This window comes from Bemisia tabaci, chromosome 1, assembly GCF_918797505.1.
Source record: "Bemisia tabaci chromosome 1, PGI_BMITA_v3".
NCBI classification, from domain to species: Eukaryota; Metazoa; Arthropoda; class Insecta; order Hemiptera; family Aleyrodidae; genus Bemisia; species Bemisia tabaci.
Genome location: NC_092793.1, coordinates 59,655 through 72,651, shown reverse-complemented (window position 1 = coordinate 72,651; position 12,997 = coordinate 59,655). Strand labels below are relative to the sequence as shown.

General features: G+C 35.3%; 1 protein-coding gene across 1 annotated transcript; it reads right to left on the bottom strand.

Annotated features, from left to right (window-relative positions):
• Positions 1-5,933: 5,933 nt before the first annotated feature.
• LOC109031087 (uncharacterized) lies at positions 5,934-12,497 on the bottom strand (the record flags this gene model as incomplete). Its single annotated transcript, XM_072297345.1, is given in 5 exon segments — positions 5,934-8,176; positions 9,309-9,420; positions 10,352-10,523; positions 11,364-11,560; positions 11,989-12,497. Coding segments are annotated over 5 exon segments (1,336 nt in total), but the record flags the coding sequence as incomplete, so codon positions are not given.
• Between the last annotated feature and the right edge of the window lie 500 nt (positions 12,498-12,997).

Genomic DNA, 12,997 nt, shown 5'->3' with positions numbered 1-12,997 from the left:
AATTCAAATAAATAGCACCCCACAACCCAAACAACGTACCCAAACCCCAAGTAGCATTTTTCAACGGAAAAATCGCCATATTTTGAAAGTAGGGAGAGTATGGCGACTTTGCCAGGTAAAAAATCCAACAGCGTTGCACGATGGTGCAGAAAAATACGAATTAAAATACAGCGTTGTATGGTAATTATTGTTCAATATGGCAACGATGTAAGGAAGAAAGTATTGCATGTTGCCCCTTCAATATGCGGGTTATGCAATGATGTAATATAGCCCCTTCAATATGCGGTTTATGCAATGGTGTATTTTTCAAGATGGCGCAGCAGCGTTGCCGCACGGTGGACATAAATAAATGATTTAATTATTGGTGAAATTTTGCAACATCGCATTTTACAGTGTTGCCAGATGGGGCGAGAAATTACACTGAAAAAAAAATGCAAGGTCAACAACAAGGATGTTGACTTTACAGATTTAGGATGTTGAAAATCCGCGCGACAACCCTAAGACCTAAATTAACAGCCGGGCAGGGTGTTAAGTTTACATCTTCTTGTCTACTGAAGGAGCAAACCCCGACGTTAAATTTACATCCTTACGTCTGTTCAAGCAACTACTCACGCTGCCAATCTCAGTGACTCATACCTGCCGAAACAGCAAACCATACTATCAAGATAACGTCTTTGTATTTGTTGAAACAGCAACCAACGCTGTCAAGTTCATGTCATTGAATCTGTTGAAACAGGAAACCATGCTGTAAAGTTAACATTCCCTATATGCTTGTACAGCAAATTGATTGTTAAGGGTGCATCTCTCTGTCTGTTAGGTTAGCATTTTAACTTGCTCAGATAACATTAAAAAATTGATTAATCTGACTCCAAGTCTGCTAAGATTGCATTTAAGTGTTTCCTAGATCAGCATCCTAATATTAATGAATTAGCACGTTAACTGTAAACTTCATATTTAATGATATGGTTTTAAAGCAATCTCATTTGTTACAGGAGTAGACATACTGTGTGCCTACATCACTAATAGACGCTATATACTGTGAAATCGAATGTCAATAGGACATCAATTTATTGTAAGCATTCGGAGGGAATGTTTGGATCTAATTTGATACCATGCGTTGTATCGCGTTCGATCCAAACATATAACATCTCCCAACACCTTTAATAAGAAACAATTTATTGATACATATCAAATAATAGATACCTATGACCCACTAGAATATAGCATCTATAAGAGATGTAAATACATTGTATGTCTCCTGCAACAGATGAGACTGCTTTTATCATAAATATCAAGTTTACATACGTCATTCGCAATGTACAAAATATTGGTGATTAGGGAGTTAAAGGAGTAATGGAAGTAAAATATATAAAATAAAAACCATTTAAATGAAATATATAGTTTTTATAAGAAAAAACAAAGGAAACATAAAGTAGAATGTATGGAACAATATACTTGAATAAAATAAAATAAAAACGAAAATATAAGAAATCGTGAGAATCAATGAGGAAAAGCACGAGGAAAAATAGCAATTGTTAAACTCTCACTAGGCAACAGCCCACAAGTTTAATCAACAAACACATTTTCAGAACAAAAATACTCCTAAGGAAAAACGTTCTTGTATATGAGTTGAGCAACAAAGCTCAATAATTAACTAACTGAAAATTAATACGTGGGTAAGCAGAGTAATAATGCTGAACACTAGATAATGGTTGAGTAATATTAGAGGTAAATTTCAGAGAATAAATGAATGGCTCGAATAATGGAATATGCATACTAGAGAAAAAGCTACTCTTCTTTGCATGAACCATACGAGTGAGCCATAATGAGCCAAAAGTAATAAAACAAAAATGAAAATGAAACAGGTATAAAATAAAGAAAATAAATATAAACAGAGAATTAGAGAAAATCAAAGAGAGCAAGTATGAGGGAAAAATAGCAATTGTTGAACTCCCACTAGGCAACAGCCTGAAAGTTAAATCAATAGTATCAAATTTTCTGAACAGTAATTTTCTCTTCGAAAAAGGTTCTTATGAATGAGAAGAACACTCTAGACTTTAATATTTGAACTACCTAAAAATTAATAGGTGGGAAAAAAAAGTAAGAATATTGAATTTTAAATTAGAGTAGAGTAATACTAGAGGTAAGTTTCAGAAAATAAATGAAGCTCAAAGAATGAAATGTACAATAATCTAGGATGGCGAATGGATTCTAAATGGCTCTATTTGGCATGCACCGTACAAGTCTAATAAAATGAGTCAAAAGAATAAAATTTAAAGTAACTTCTGAATGCACCTAAAGTCATATCACCTATAATTCAGAAAATAAGGTGTCAACATCAACCATTAAGTATCACATACTTAGAAAAATCAAAAGGTAGAAAAAAAAACAATGAGTACATAACAACATCAACCATAAAGTATCACATACTTAGAAAAATTAAGAGGTAGAAAAAAAACAATGAGTACAAAGACTCAATTCAATAATGTGTATAACAATAGAATACCAAATCCTTAAAAATAGTAGGGGGAAATATGCAAGGAAAGGAACAGAAAACAAAGGGAAAAATCAAGAAGGTGATGGTTTTCATAATCATATTGTTCACAAAGTATGATCTTGAATTTCGGGGGAGTTCCTTATATCAGTCACACATATTTCTGGCTCCCTTTACGTAACCTAGCTACTGTCAAAGTAGATTTCTAATTTAAAATAATTAAAACAGGACCCAAAAGCAGGCAACAGAAAAATGTCAACCTCTAGTCGTAGTAGTGCTCAACATTGCGGGTGTCTTTCTTCCTCTTCTTTTAATTCAATTTTTCTTCTCATATTTGATAAAAGTTGAAAACCTTTAAGTACAAATTTCGAACGCGTTATAAAAAAGTTAAGTTAAAATGGCTGACAGAATCGATTAAATCTCACTGGTTAAGTAAGAGGGCTTTGAGGATATGTTGATATAGTTTAAGTCAAAATGTGCATACCTTCATTGCGCACCATTCCAGAATCTTATATTAGATTTAAGTTTTTCATTAGAAAACTGACCCAAGTAACCCATTGAAATTTTTTGCAGATGTTCTTGGGTATGAGGAAAATTTTACAGAAAGTTCATCATGACAGACAGTTTGTTAGTTCTCTTTTGGAAAGTCGCAAGAAAGACAAATTAAGAATCCTGAAGGATAGAAACGTAAAACAAATCTACACCTATCTTGGGAATCGATTGATGAGGGTGAAAGTCATGGAGCTGTTCTTGACCAACCACAGAATAAGAATTAACAATCTCTAATTCAAAAGCATAGTAATGCCCTTCGAAAGTAATTGTTCGGAAATTTCTCAACAAAAAATACACTTTCCCTGAGTGACTAACAAAAATTTTTCTAATCAGCCCAAAAATGGGAAAACTTGTTTCTTCATGCACTGCAACATAAAGCGTTTCATTTACACAGTACCGAGTGCCTTTTACTTCCACCCATGTCGTCCTGATAGTGCGCTCATCTGTGAGGATATGAGGATAGTGTGTTGTTAAAGTAAGGCCTTCGATTTCTTCTAAAAACCGCTCAACTCTTGTAGATTTTTCATTAGGACCCACACGCAGAGCTGTTCGGGAGGAATTTTCTGTCAAGAACCTACTTAGTTGCAACTGAATTTTTCTACCTATGGTCCAACATATATTTTTTCTACAAGCGACAGAGGTGGATACACTTTTGGCCACACGGTGTTCGCTGTCAAATCTAGCAGTTGAAAGTAGAGCCAATGGCCCAAAAAAAAACATAAGCCGCGGATAATGGACAACATTGTGAAATTTAGCTGTTAAAGGCTGTCCTTTCAAATTAATATACAAGTTATGATGCTCACTAATATAAGTAGACAACAGACTACATGCTTCCTTATCTACCGAGGGGCTCATGGCGATCTCAATAATTTTTCGAAGAGCTATGTAAATTTGCCAGACCTCATCATTTCTAGGAATCAGATCTCCAATGATAAGACCAAAATACTTTACGAGGCATGCAGTCTCAGCTGCTGACATCTTCAAAGTCTTCTTTTTATGAAACTGTTCAGGAAGAGATGGGGGCCTATTGCCAATGTCTGCAGACCCATAATTAAAACATTGAACTTTATCATTAAAGTCAGTGAGGGAAAAAATTTTTTTTAGTGTAGATGTAATGTTTAATCAAGAAGCATAAATCGTACTGAGCAACACCCTCATAGATATCGTGCATTGGATCGACTGCACAGGAAAGAATGATGTGGAAGTTAGGAAGATCATTAAGAGTACATCTTTCTTTAATACCAGAGTTGGTAGAATTATTTTTCATCAGATCACACCGATAATTTTGAACAGTGCGAAGGAGAGACGTTCAGATTCTGTTACAAGCTCTTTAACTTCATGTTTACTTGCTTTGCAAATACGACAGAAATGTTTACTTGTGGAAAAATTTTGAGAGAAGCCTCCAATACAATTAAGACCTAAATTATCACCAATCAAGGTAATAAGCTGAAAATAAACATTGATAACTTTACCATTCGGTAATTTGGTGATAATTCCTTCAGTGTAGAGCTTGTCAAGGTCTTCTTTGACAGGTTTGAAAATTTTACTATTGCCAAATTTTTTCAAATTAGAAGACTTAGTTAAAAGCGTTACGAAGATGTGACTCAAAGAAGATTTGACTTCTGGTAAAAAGGTTGGAATAGTGCAATATGTTGCATTCACTTTCCGAACTCCAGAATGCCCCCCTAACGCATTTCCCACTTCTATGCAATCGTTGAAGAGAAAAAGAGGCAACATTACCCTACCACTTAAATGGCATCCATTCTTTTTCCAACGTTCACCCTTGATGACATTCACCATGCAACGATTTTCTGACTTTACAGACTCCATGTACTCAAGTATACCGGGAAGGATATTTTTTTGCTCAAATAATTTCTGTAAAACAAGGCTTAGGGGGATATGACAACTGGTTGCTTTCACTTGCATAACACAAAACTTTTTTTGGAATTTTTTTCGTTTCTTGACGAATCCTAGATTTATTAATCGTGGAGGTATGTAAAGTCCCCCTTTCTTAAATACATTTTCAGTGCGATGAATTGTCTTATAGTCACTTAAAATTTTCTCGACAAAATCAAAAGTCTCCTTCATACCATAAACAAAGCCTGTAAAATTTCCGGCTTCAATTTCAGGACTTAAACTCATTATTTTTTGCTTATAGACACTATTAATATTTGAAACTAACTGAGAGATCATTTCAACTGTTAATTGAGAGTGAGAAAGTGGGATTGCTGGAGAACTGTACAAAGTACGAAAGAACGTCAGTACTTGTTCTTCCCAGTCTTTTTCATAATTACACAAATTATTTTCACTAACTTGAGAGTCATTACAGAGAATCGAAGATTCTTCTACCAAGGATGTAGACAGGGACAGATCGTTCATCTGAGCAACATTATTTACTAAAGCAGGATTTTCTACTTGAACAGAAGTTTCATCAAGAATGTCTACATTGACATTCAAAATTCCATTTATAGACAGAGGTAAACATGCCTCACTTGAGCTTCTTTTGTCATTTAGGAGGAGGTCTTCATTATGAACATCTTCAAAATGTTTTTTGAAATGTCGTATGTTGGTAAAAGAGCGGCAACAGAACTTATACTTGCACGTCACCGGGTCAATGGATGATTTTAGGCCTATCTCTTTGAAATGCTTCAGTAAGTCTGTCAGCGTGTTGAATGAGCGATTACATTCACAGCAAGGAATCATATTGAAAAAGTATGGGTAATTTAGCAATACTTTGCTAGAGGAGGACAAGTTTCTAGGAGGTGAAATTACATTCTAAGATCATTTTTCAATGTAGATAGAGCCGGGTAACCCACATGCGATTCTACATCAATTTTGTAAAGGAAGAATTTCAGGAATAAGAAAGGATAACCACAATCCTGAGGCAGAACTTTGAGAAGCATGAGAAGTTTGCAGCAACTGTCAATTGCTTTAAGCGCCGAATCGCACTCCCAAAAATGATCAGCTACAACGACATAGTATTTATGCCCGACCGCAACCGGTGTTGGCAGCTCCGGCAAGCCATGTTTTTGAAGCCGTTTAGTTCTTTCAGCTAATTTTTCCTGGGCCTCTTCAATTGTTTCAACAGAAAGGTAGAAAGCTTCAGAAACTTCAATGCGTGACGGTTTCCATTTTTTCTGAACTGTTAGAGAAGGTAACAAAAGCGGCAGGAGGAACAGCGCATTCAAAATTTTCTTCTCATCGTCTGAAATAAAGAAGAAAAAGAAGAAAAAGATCATTCATAATGTGGCGCAATATCCTGAATTTACTTCAAGTTTTACCCTAGTAGCCAAAATATGATTTATAATACATTTCAAGATATGTAAAAAATACCTATTCAAATACCTATCAAATAGGGTATTAAATAGCTTAAAATAGGTATAAAATACCATATTAAAAAATCCTATAAAGTGTCCTTTTTTTATAGTATACAATACCATATAAAATAGGTATAAAATAGGGTAGTATTAAATACCATATTAAATAGGTATAAAATGGTATAGATACCCCAAGGTCTGGGGTACCATATTGAGTGTGTAAAAAAAGGTCTCTAGGTGGCCTTTACAAAAGGTAACAGTTTAATACTCATAGAAAATGTTTATTTTTTTTTGAGCAAGAATACAAAGAACAAATAAATGTACAGTATCATAGGCTTAGAATAATAACACAGGTCAACATTTTGGTACAAAGGAGGAGTATCATTTAGGGCCTTTGACGGCACCGCCTGGATTTTTCTAAATGTTTCACATTTTCAAAGTATGAAACATTTAGAAAAATCCAGGTGGGGCCGGAAAAGGCTCTTGACGATAATCCTCCTTTGACCAAAATTAAAAATACAATTGGAAAGGCTTGGAATACATAAAGATGAGAAGAATCTCAAAAAAATAAAAAGAAACTTAAAAATAGTAGCACAGTCAACATCACACGATGCTGACTTTAAAATTTTAAATCACCTCAGCTGCCTGCCTCCTTCATACTTGTTTTAAATAAATAATGAGACATAAACGTTGATTCAAAAACACTTGATGCAAATACGGTAGCATTTATGCTTGAGCTGCAACAACATGAAAAGCTAATAGTTGAACTTCTTCTTACAAGAAGAGGAGATTAGAGCTCATACAACAGTGGTCTGAAAATGCCCCATTGATTAGTAAATGCACTCTGCCAATTCGCTTTGGATGCCTGTAGTACTTTGAATGTTCTACGTACTATAATCTACTCTCAAAATTTTGGGAGATCAGCAAATGTATGACAAAAATTGTAATGAAGAGGAATTGAGCGGAAAATTCTTCAATTATGAGTCCCTGCACTCATTAAGTAAATGCATAAAGGAACTTTTCCCAGGCAAAATACGGATGTCCAATTTAGTACCGAATGCCTGTATCTGCTAGTTTTTGTGTAAATTGTACAAAATCAATCCGCCAGAGTACAACTAATATGTGGCTAGAGAGCTGAGGAAAGTCTAACTGACAATGAAGTAAAGGAAAATAGTGCCAATAGCAGTAAAATAATACGATGGGTAAAAAAAGATGAGGCCTACAAAATGAATTAATTGAAGTCCATAGACAAAGCCCGGCAAAATTGAGTCTCTTGAAGTAAAGGAAAATAGTGTCAATAGCAGTAAAATAATACGAAAGGTAAAATAAGATGAGGCGTACAAAATGAATTAATTGAAGTCCGTAGACAAAGCCTGGCTAAATTGAGTCTCTTGAAGTAAAGGAAAATAGTGCCAATAGCAGTAAAATAATACAAGGGGTAAAAAACGATGAGGCGTACAAAATGAATTAATCAAAGTCCGTAAACAAAGCCTGGCCAAATTGAGTCTCTTCAATATCGGAAAATAAGTCGTCGACGACTTTTCTACAATCGCGAAGTAAAGACTCACTTGCAGCACCTTCATCTTCTTTTTCCGAACGATATCCATCCTCGCCCGACAGATCTCGGTCTTCAGTCGACGCATTTTCAAGATCTTTTGGAGCATCTTCATTTTCGGTGGTATGAACATCTTCATCTTCATCTTCATCTTCATCTTCATCTTCATCATCATCTTCAGTTTCAACAACTTCACTTTCGTTTACAGCATCTTGACCATTCTTGGGTTGAAGTCGGACACTTTGAAGTTGCTTATGCCTGTGGAAGAAAAAATGACCAAATAGTACATACAAGTAGACAGTAATGGGTCAGTTGCACACTGTATTGGTGACTGTCTTGGTTTGTTTAAATGGCTTAACTTCGTAAAAGCATAAATAGTGAAGTTATTATAATAATTTTAAAATTATAAAACAGTTTAATTAAAATTATTTAGTTTTGATCTAAAACACTATATTTTCAATATAGCGTTAAATGAAAGAAAGCACTTAAATATATTAAATTAATAAATATAAGGAAGATATTTAATAACCATTAGTAAGAGAGAAGAAGAGATAGAAGAATATATTTAATAATATTTTGGTGCTGCACTAATAAAACAGCACTTCAGAGCTGATTATTAGGTTGATCAACTTTCAATTGAAAATGTCTCTACTTTATCCCATCCTTACTATTTCACAATAACCAATAGAGGCTGCTAAAGAGTCATCATAACTCTCAATGAAAAGTGATGAGAGGCAACACTTGCACAATAAATTTATCCAAATAGCACCTGGATAGATTATTCTTCCTATGCAGTGGATTACCTCTTCTGAATACTGATCAAATTAATTTATATTGCCAAAGCTTGTGGAATTACCTAGCTGCAATTAGCTACAAATTTCACTGAATACGCATGGGCATTAAAAGAACTGAGTTCACAAGTATTTAGAACTGTTATTCACAACTCTTTTGTTTTCTAGGGATATTTAATTTACCGAGTTTTAATATTTACTGCTAGGAGTCCTTCATTAATTATGCATACATTAACTGGGCAAGTTATCTTGCTGTACTCATGAAAAAGATACCAGGGCGTTTCTGGTAATCAAAACAATCATGATTAATTTTTATTCATTTTCAGTAACTGATGTTGCGACGCTAATGATATTTTTTTATTCTCATACTGAGGAGGAAAAAATAATTTTTCATCAATTGGGTCAAGTTTGTGTGAATCAAATAGACTTGAGTTATTTTAAAAACTTTAACAGAAATTACCTACAGCTAGAAAGGGAACATAGTCTGAAGAGGAGGAAATAAGAATATGCCACTTCAAGGCATGAGAATTGTCAATGAATATGGAGGATCTGAGATTTATCTCATTAAATTTCAGTGTGATAATCAATGAAATACTTACAAATTCTGCTTCTTTAAATATTTTCCTGCTTCTTGCACAAGGAAGTCACTGCAGGTTGTGTTCATGAGAGTCACTACTTGGTCCGAATCACTCCATTTTTTGGTTACAACAGCTGAAAAAAAATTCACATGACTTTTAAATGTCATACCATACTTGAAAGGAAAATAACTTTGCAATGGAAAATGATCAGTATGAAATTCAAAAAAGAAGGCTGTTGCCAACTATTTCATGAGTTTCTTCTCCTTTTGGAGAGCAGTGGCAAACAGTTTGAGTTTCATTCACATATTTTTTTCAACAGAAGTTAACATTCATTAAGATGATGGCAATCAGAGAGCGTTCACACATTACGTGATGCACTATTTCAGCACGTTTGCCCCCCCCCCCCTTGAAAACCTTTGGTTGCGTAGGCCCTTATCCTGTTAAAATGTAAAGAGAATAGCGTAACCCTCTTCAAGACCGCCTCTCCCCAAAAAAATTAACGTCATTTATGAACAGCCTAAAACGGGAATCACACATTTTTTTTAAAAATTGAAACGTGCAATTTTGTTACTTTCTCTAAAGAGTTTTAAAAATCCGTCGACTTCGGTAATAAAGAATAAAAAAAAATTGGCAGGTTGGTTTGCATATGAACTGTACAGACTGAGTCGGTCATCTTCATGCTCCTCAGTAAGATCAATCCATTACAAAGAATAGTGTACAAAATAGTAGGAACTGAGAGGAACACAGCCAAATTAACTGCTCCCAAATTCAAGCTATAATTGCCTAGATTTGCATATCCTCCGAGTTTTGGCTGGAAATTAGACAAACAAATCCATACACACTCATACAAAGATACATTTCCACATTCACGATGGACTATCCTGTATTACTTCCAATTAAAGGCAAAAGTGGAATACTTAAGGGAATTTCTTTCATCGAACCTAGTACTTTAGAGCATTGCTCTTCATTTTGTTTTGAAGTATTTGAGCAGAGATAAATCAGCAAAGCAAAACAGGTATATGCCAAAATAGAATTTTCAAAGTTTGCAACAACAAAGCACTCACATTTCTGAACTAGGTTGTACATATTCAGCTCAGCCCATGCATTTTTGTTTCTGTCTCCTTTTCCTTTGAAGTTGAATGAGTTGTAAAGACTTGGTGTGAGAGTAATTCTAATAACATCGCGAGCTGTTTTCGCTAATGATGTTTTGTCAACCTTCTTGTATAGAGCGTGGACCTGCAAAGGAAACAAAGAAAAATTTGAAAATCCTATTGAACACAGTTTCGGAAACCATTCTGTTGTAATCACGGACTTTGGCCTGAAGTTGTGCTTTGCCAACCTAAAAAATTTTCATACCGAGGGTACATGTTCTGATAGGGCCAAAAAAAAAAAAAAAAAACGAATATATATTATTCTATTTAAATAAGTCACAATACTGGGCTCCAAAATTGCAGCACAACTCCAATTAAAGGGAACATCATTGCAGGGGAGGTATCCAGCAGTTCATAATCTAAAGGGTCAAAGTAATTCAGAAAGGTTGATATCTTTGCCCTTCGTTATCCCTTTGACCTGAAAGCTTGCTTCTTATTTTGTGCAAGTATGGATACTTGCTGGTACGCACTAGACACGATATTATTGATTTTCTTCTTTCGAAAGTGAAGTAAAAAACAAGGAATGATTTGATGATGGCTCATTTACTATGTACAGTATAAGGACTGCAAGATCAAATCTGTGGGACATATTCTGTTTGCCCGGTAATTAGTCTTGGTTTCGCAATTACAGCAGTCAACAGCTCTCTTTTCATTTTTGATTTCCCTGTTGCAATTGATATTTTTTTTTTCTGGTTGAAAATGCATACCACACATAAACGCATGTTGTGATACTTTGAAGCGCCCCAGTTTTTCATGTGCAGCCTTTTCCCCTGGTTAAGTTGTTTTTTCATTTTCAGTGCGTACGATTTACAGATGAAAAATGGTTAATGGAGTTTGAAAGGGTATAAGTGACGCATCAGAAAAATGAAATGCAAGAAACCTTGCTTGAGTTGTACTGTAAAAGACTGAGTGACATAATACTTACAACTTGTTGACAAAGCTGCGGGTTTGCCTTAAGCTTGTCGTCAAACTCTATCAGTTTATCAACACTTGAGAACGGAAATTCATCGAGGGCATTAGCATTGATGACATTGGGAACGCCTCGTAGTTTCTCAATTTCAATCAGGCTTTTTAAATCAGCTTGCATAACCGAGACGGTTGCTTTCAGTTTTTTGACATCTCCTGTAACACATACGAGAGAAACAATACAGATGAAATGCTGCAAATAGATGAGAATAAGCCCTCCAAAACTGCATGGCTGTGTAAACCAGAGAAGTAGAGGTAAAGTTAAATAATTTCATGAATCCAATCAACAGTGAAAAGGACAGGTAATAAGAGGGTAAAACCATGCATTACTTCCTTATTAATTGGCTACACTGTTTTATACAGAAGGGTCCAAAAAAGACCTTCATTTTACTTAGCCGTCACCAATTTTCTTAATTTTAAGTTTTCTTTTCAAAATAGAAAAAGTGACTTATCCTGGAAAAATTTCATTTTGGTATTATTTGCGGCAGTGTTATTGTTGCTATTTATGCTCTTGCAAATTATGAAGAGAGCAGGAAATGCATAATTTTAATATTTAAAGCACTTTTATAATTAATGGAACTCACTTGATACATCCACAAGGAGAGCTTCAATAGCCCGTAAGGGAGTGGAAACTACTTCTTGAGAAGCTTCTTTGCTTTCCTTATGTGTTTTCGGTGTCTGTGAATTCATCTGAGGTTTTGAAGCCCGTATGGGAATGGAATCCAATTCTGGAAAAGCTTCTCTGTTTTCCTTATCCGTTTTGGATGTCTTAACATTCATCTGAGGTTTTGAGGTTGGGGTTGACTTTTTGGGTTGTTTAGGAGTCTGGTTGGATCCTTGGACATTGGTATTGCTTGAGGTAAAAGCTTTCCTGGTTTCCTTCTGCAGGAAATCTGTTTTGTCTGTTGCAGGAGGCTTTGGAAAATTGAGTTTTAAGTTAGACTTCAGGCACGAGGAGGCCACTTTTCCAGCAACTTTTTGTTTTTTTTTTGATGGGGAGGAGCCAGGGGAGAAGAGTACCGTGCACTTTTTAGCACGGCACCCCACCCCTTTCTCCTCCGCCTCTGACCCACTTTTTGTCAGACGGCCTTTGCTAAGTCTCAAACAGTCTTCCATTGCTCTTTCATAGTTGCCTGTAAAAATGAAAACAAGAACAATGCATTACTTGCCTTGCCTTTGTAACCCAAATGGATAAGCAACACAACAGAATTTTAAAAATTATCAGGTACACTCTCAACAAAATTAAAGCTGGGTCTGAATTGCTGAGAGACTACTTACTCGCATCATCAATGGATATCGATAAATGCGAGCTGCATGCTTCAAAAACGGCTGATCTTTCTCTTCTCTTCTGCTTGAGAAAAATAGTTGCCAAGTATTTTTGTGCATGCAAATGGCACAAAAGCTGTTTAAAGATCATTAAAATTTCAAAACACACTGTTTAGAGGCGAGGTAACTGGACAGCTCACTACTTTAAGAGGAAAAAAGTGGAATTGGGGAAATGAATACTTTTTGGTTTACTTGACTTCGCATTTTTACAGCACCAGTCCACTTATGCTGGCTCTGAGTTATAGTGGCACAAAACACACAAGAGGG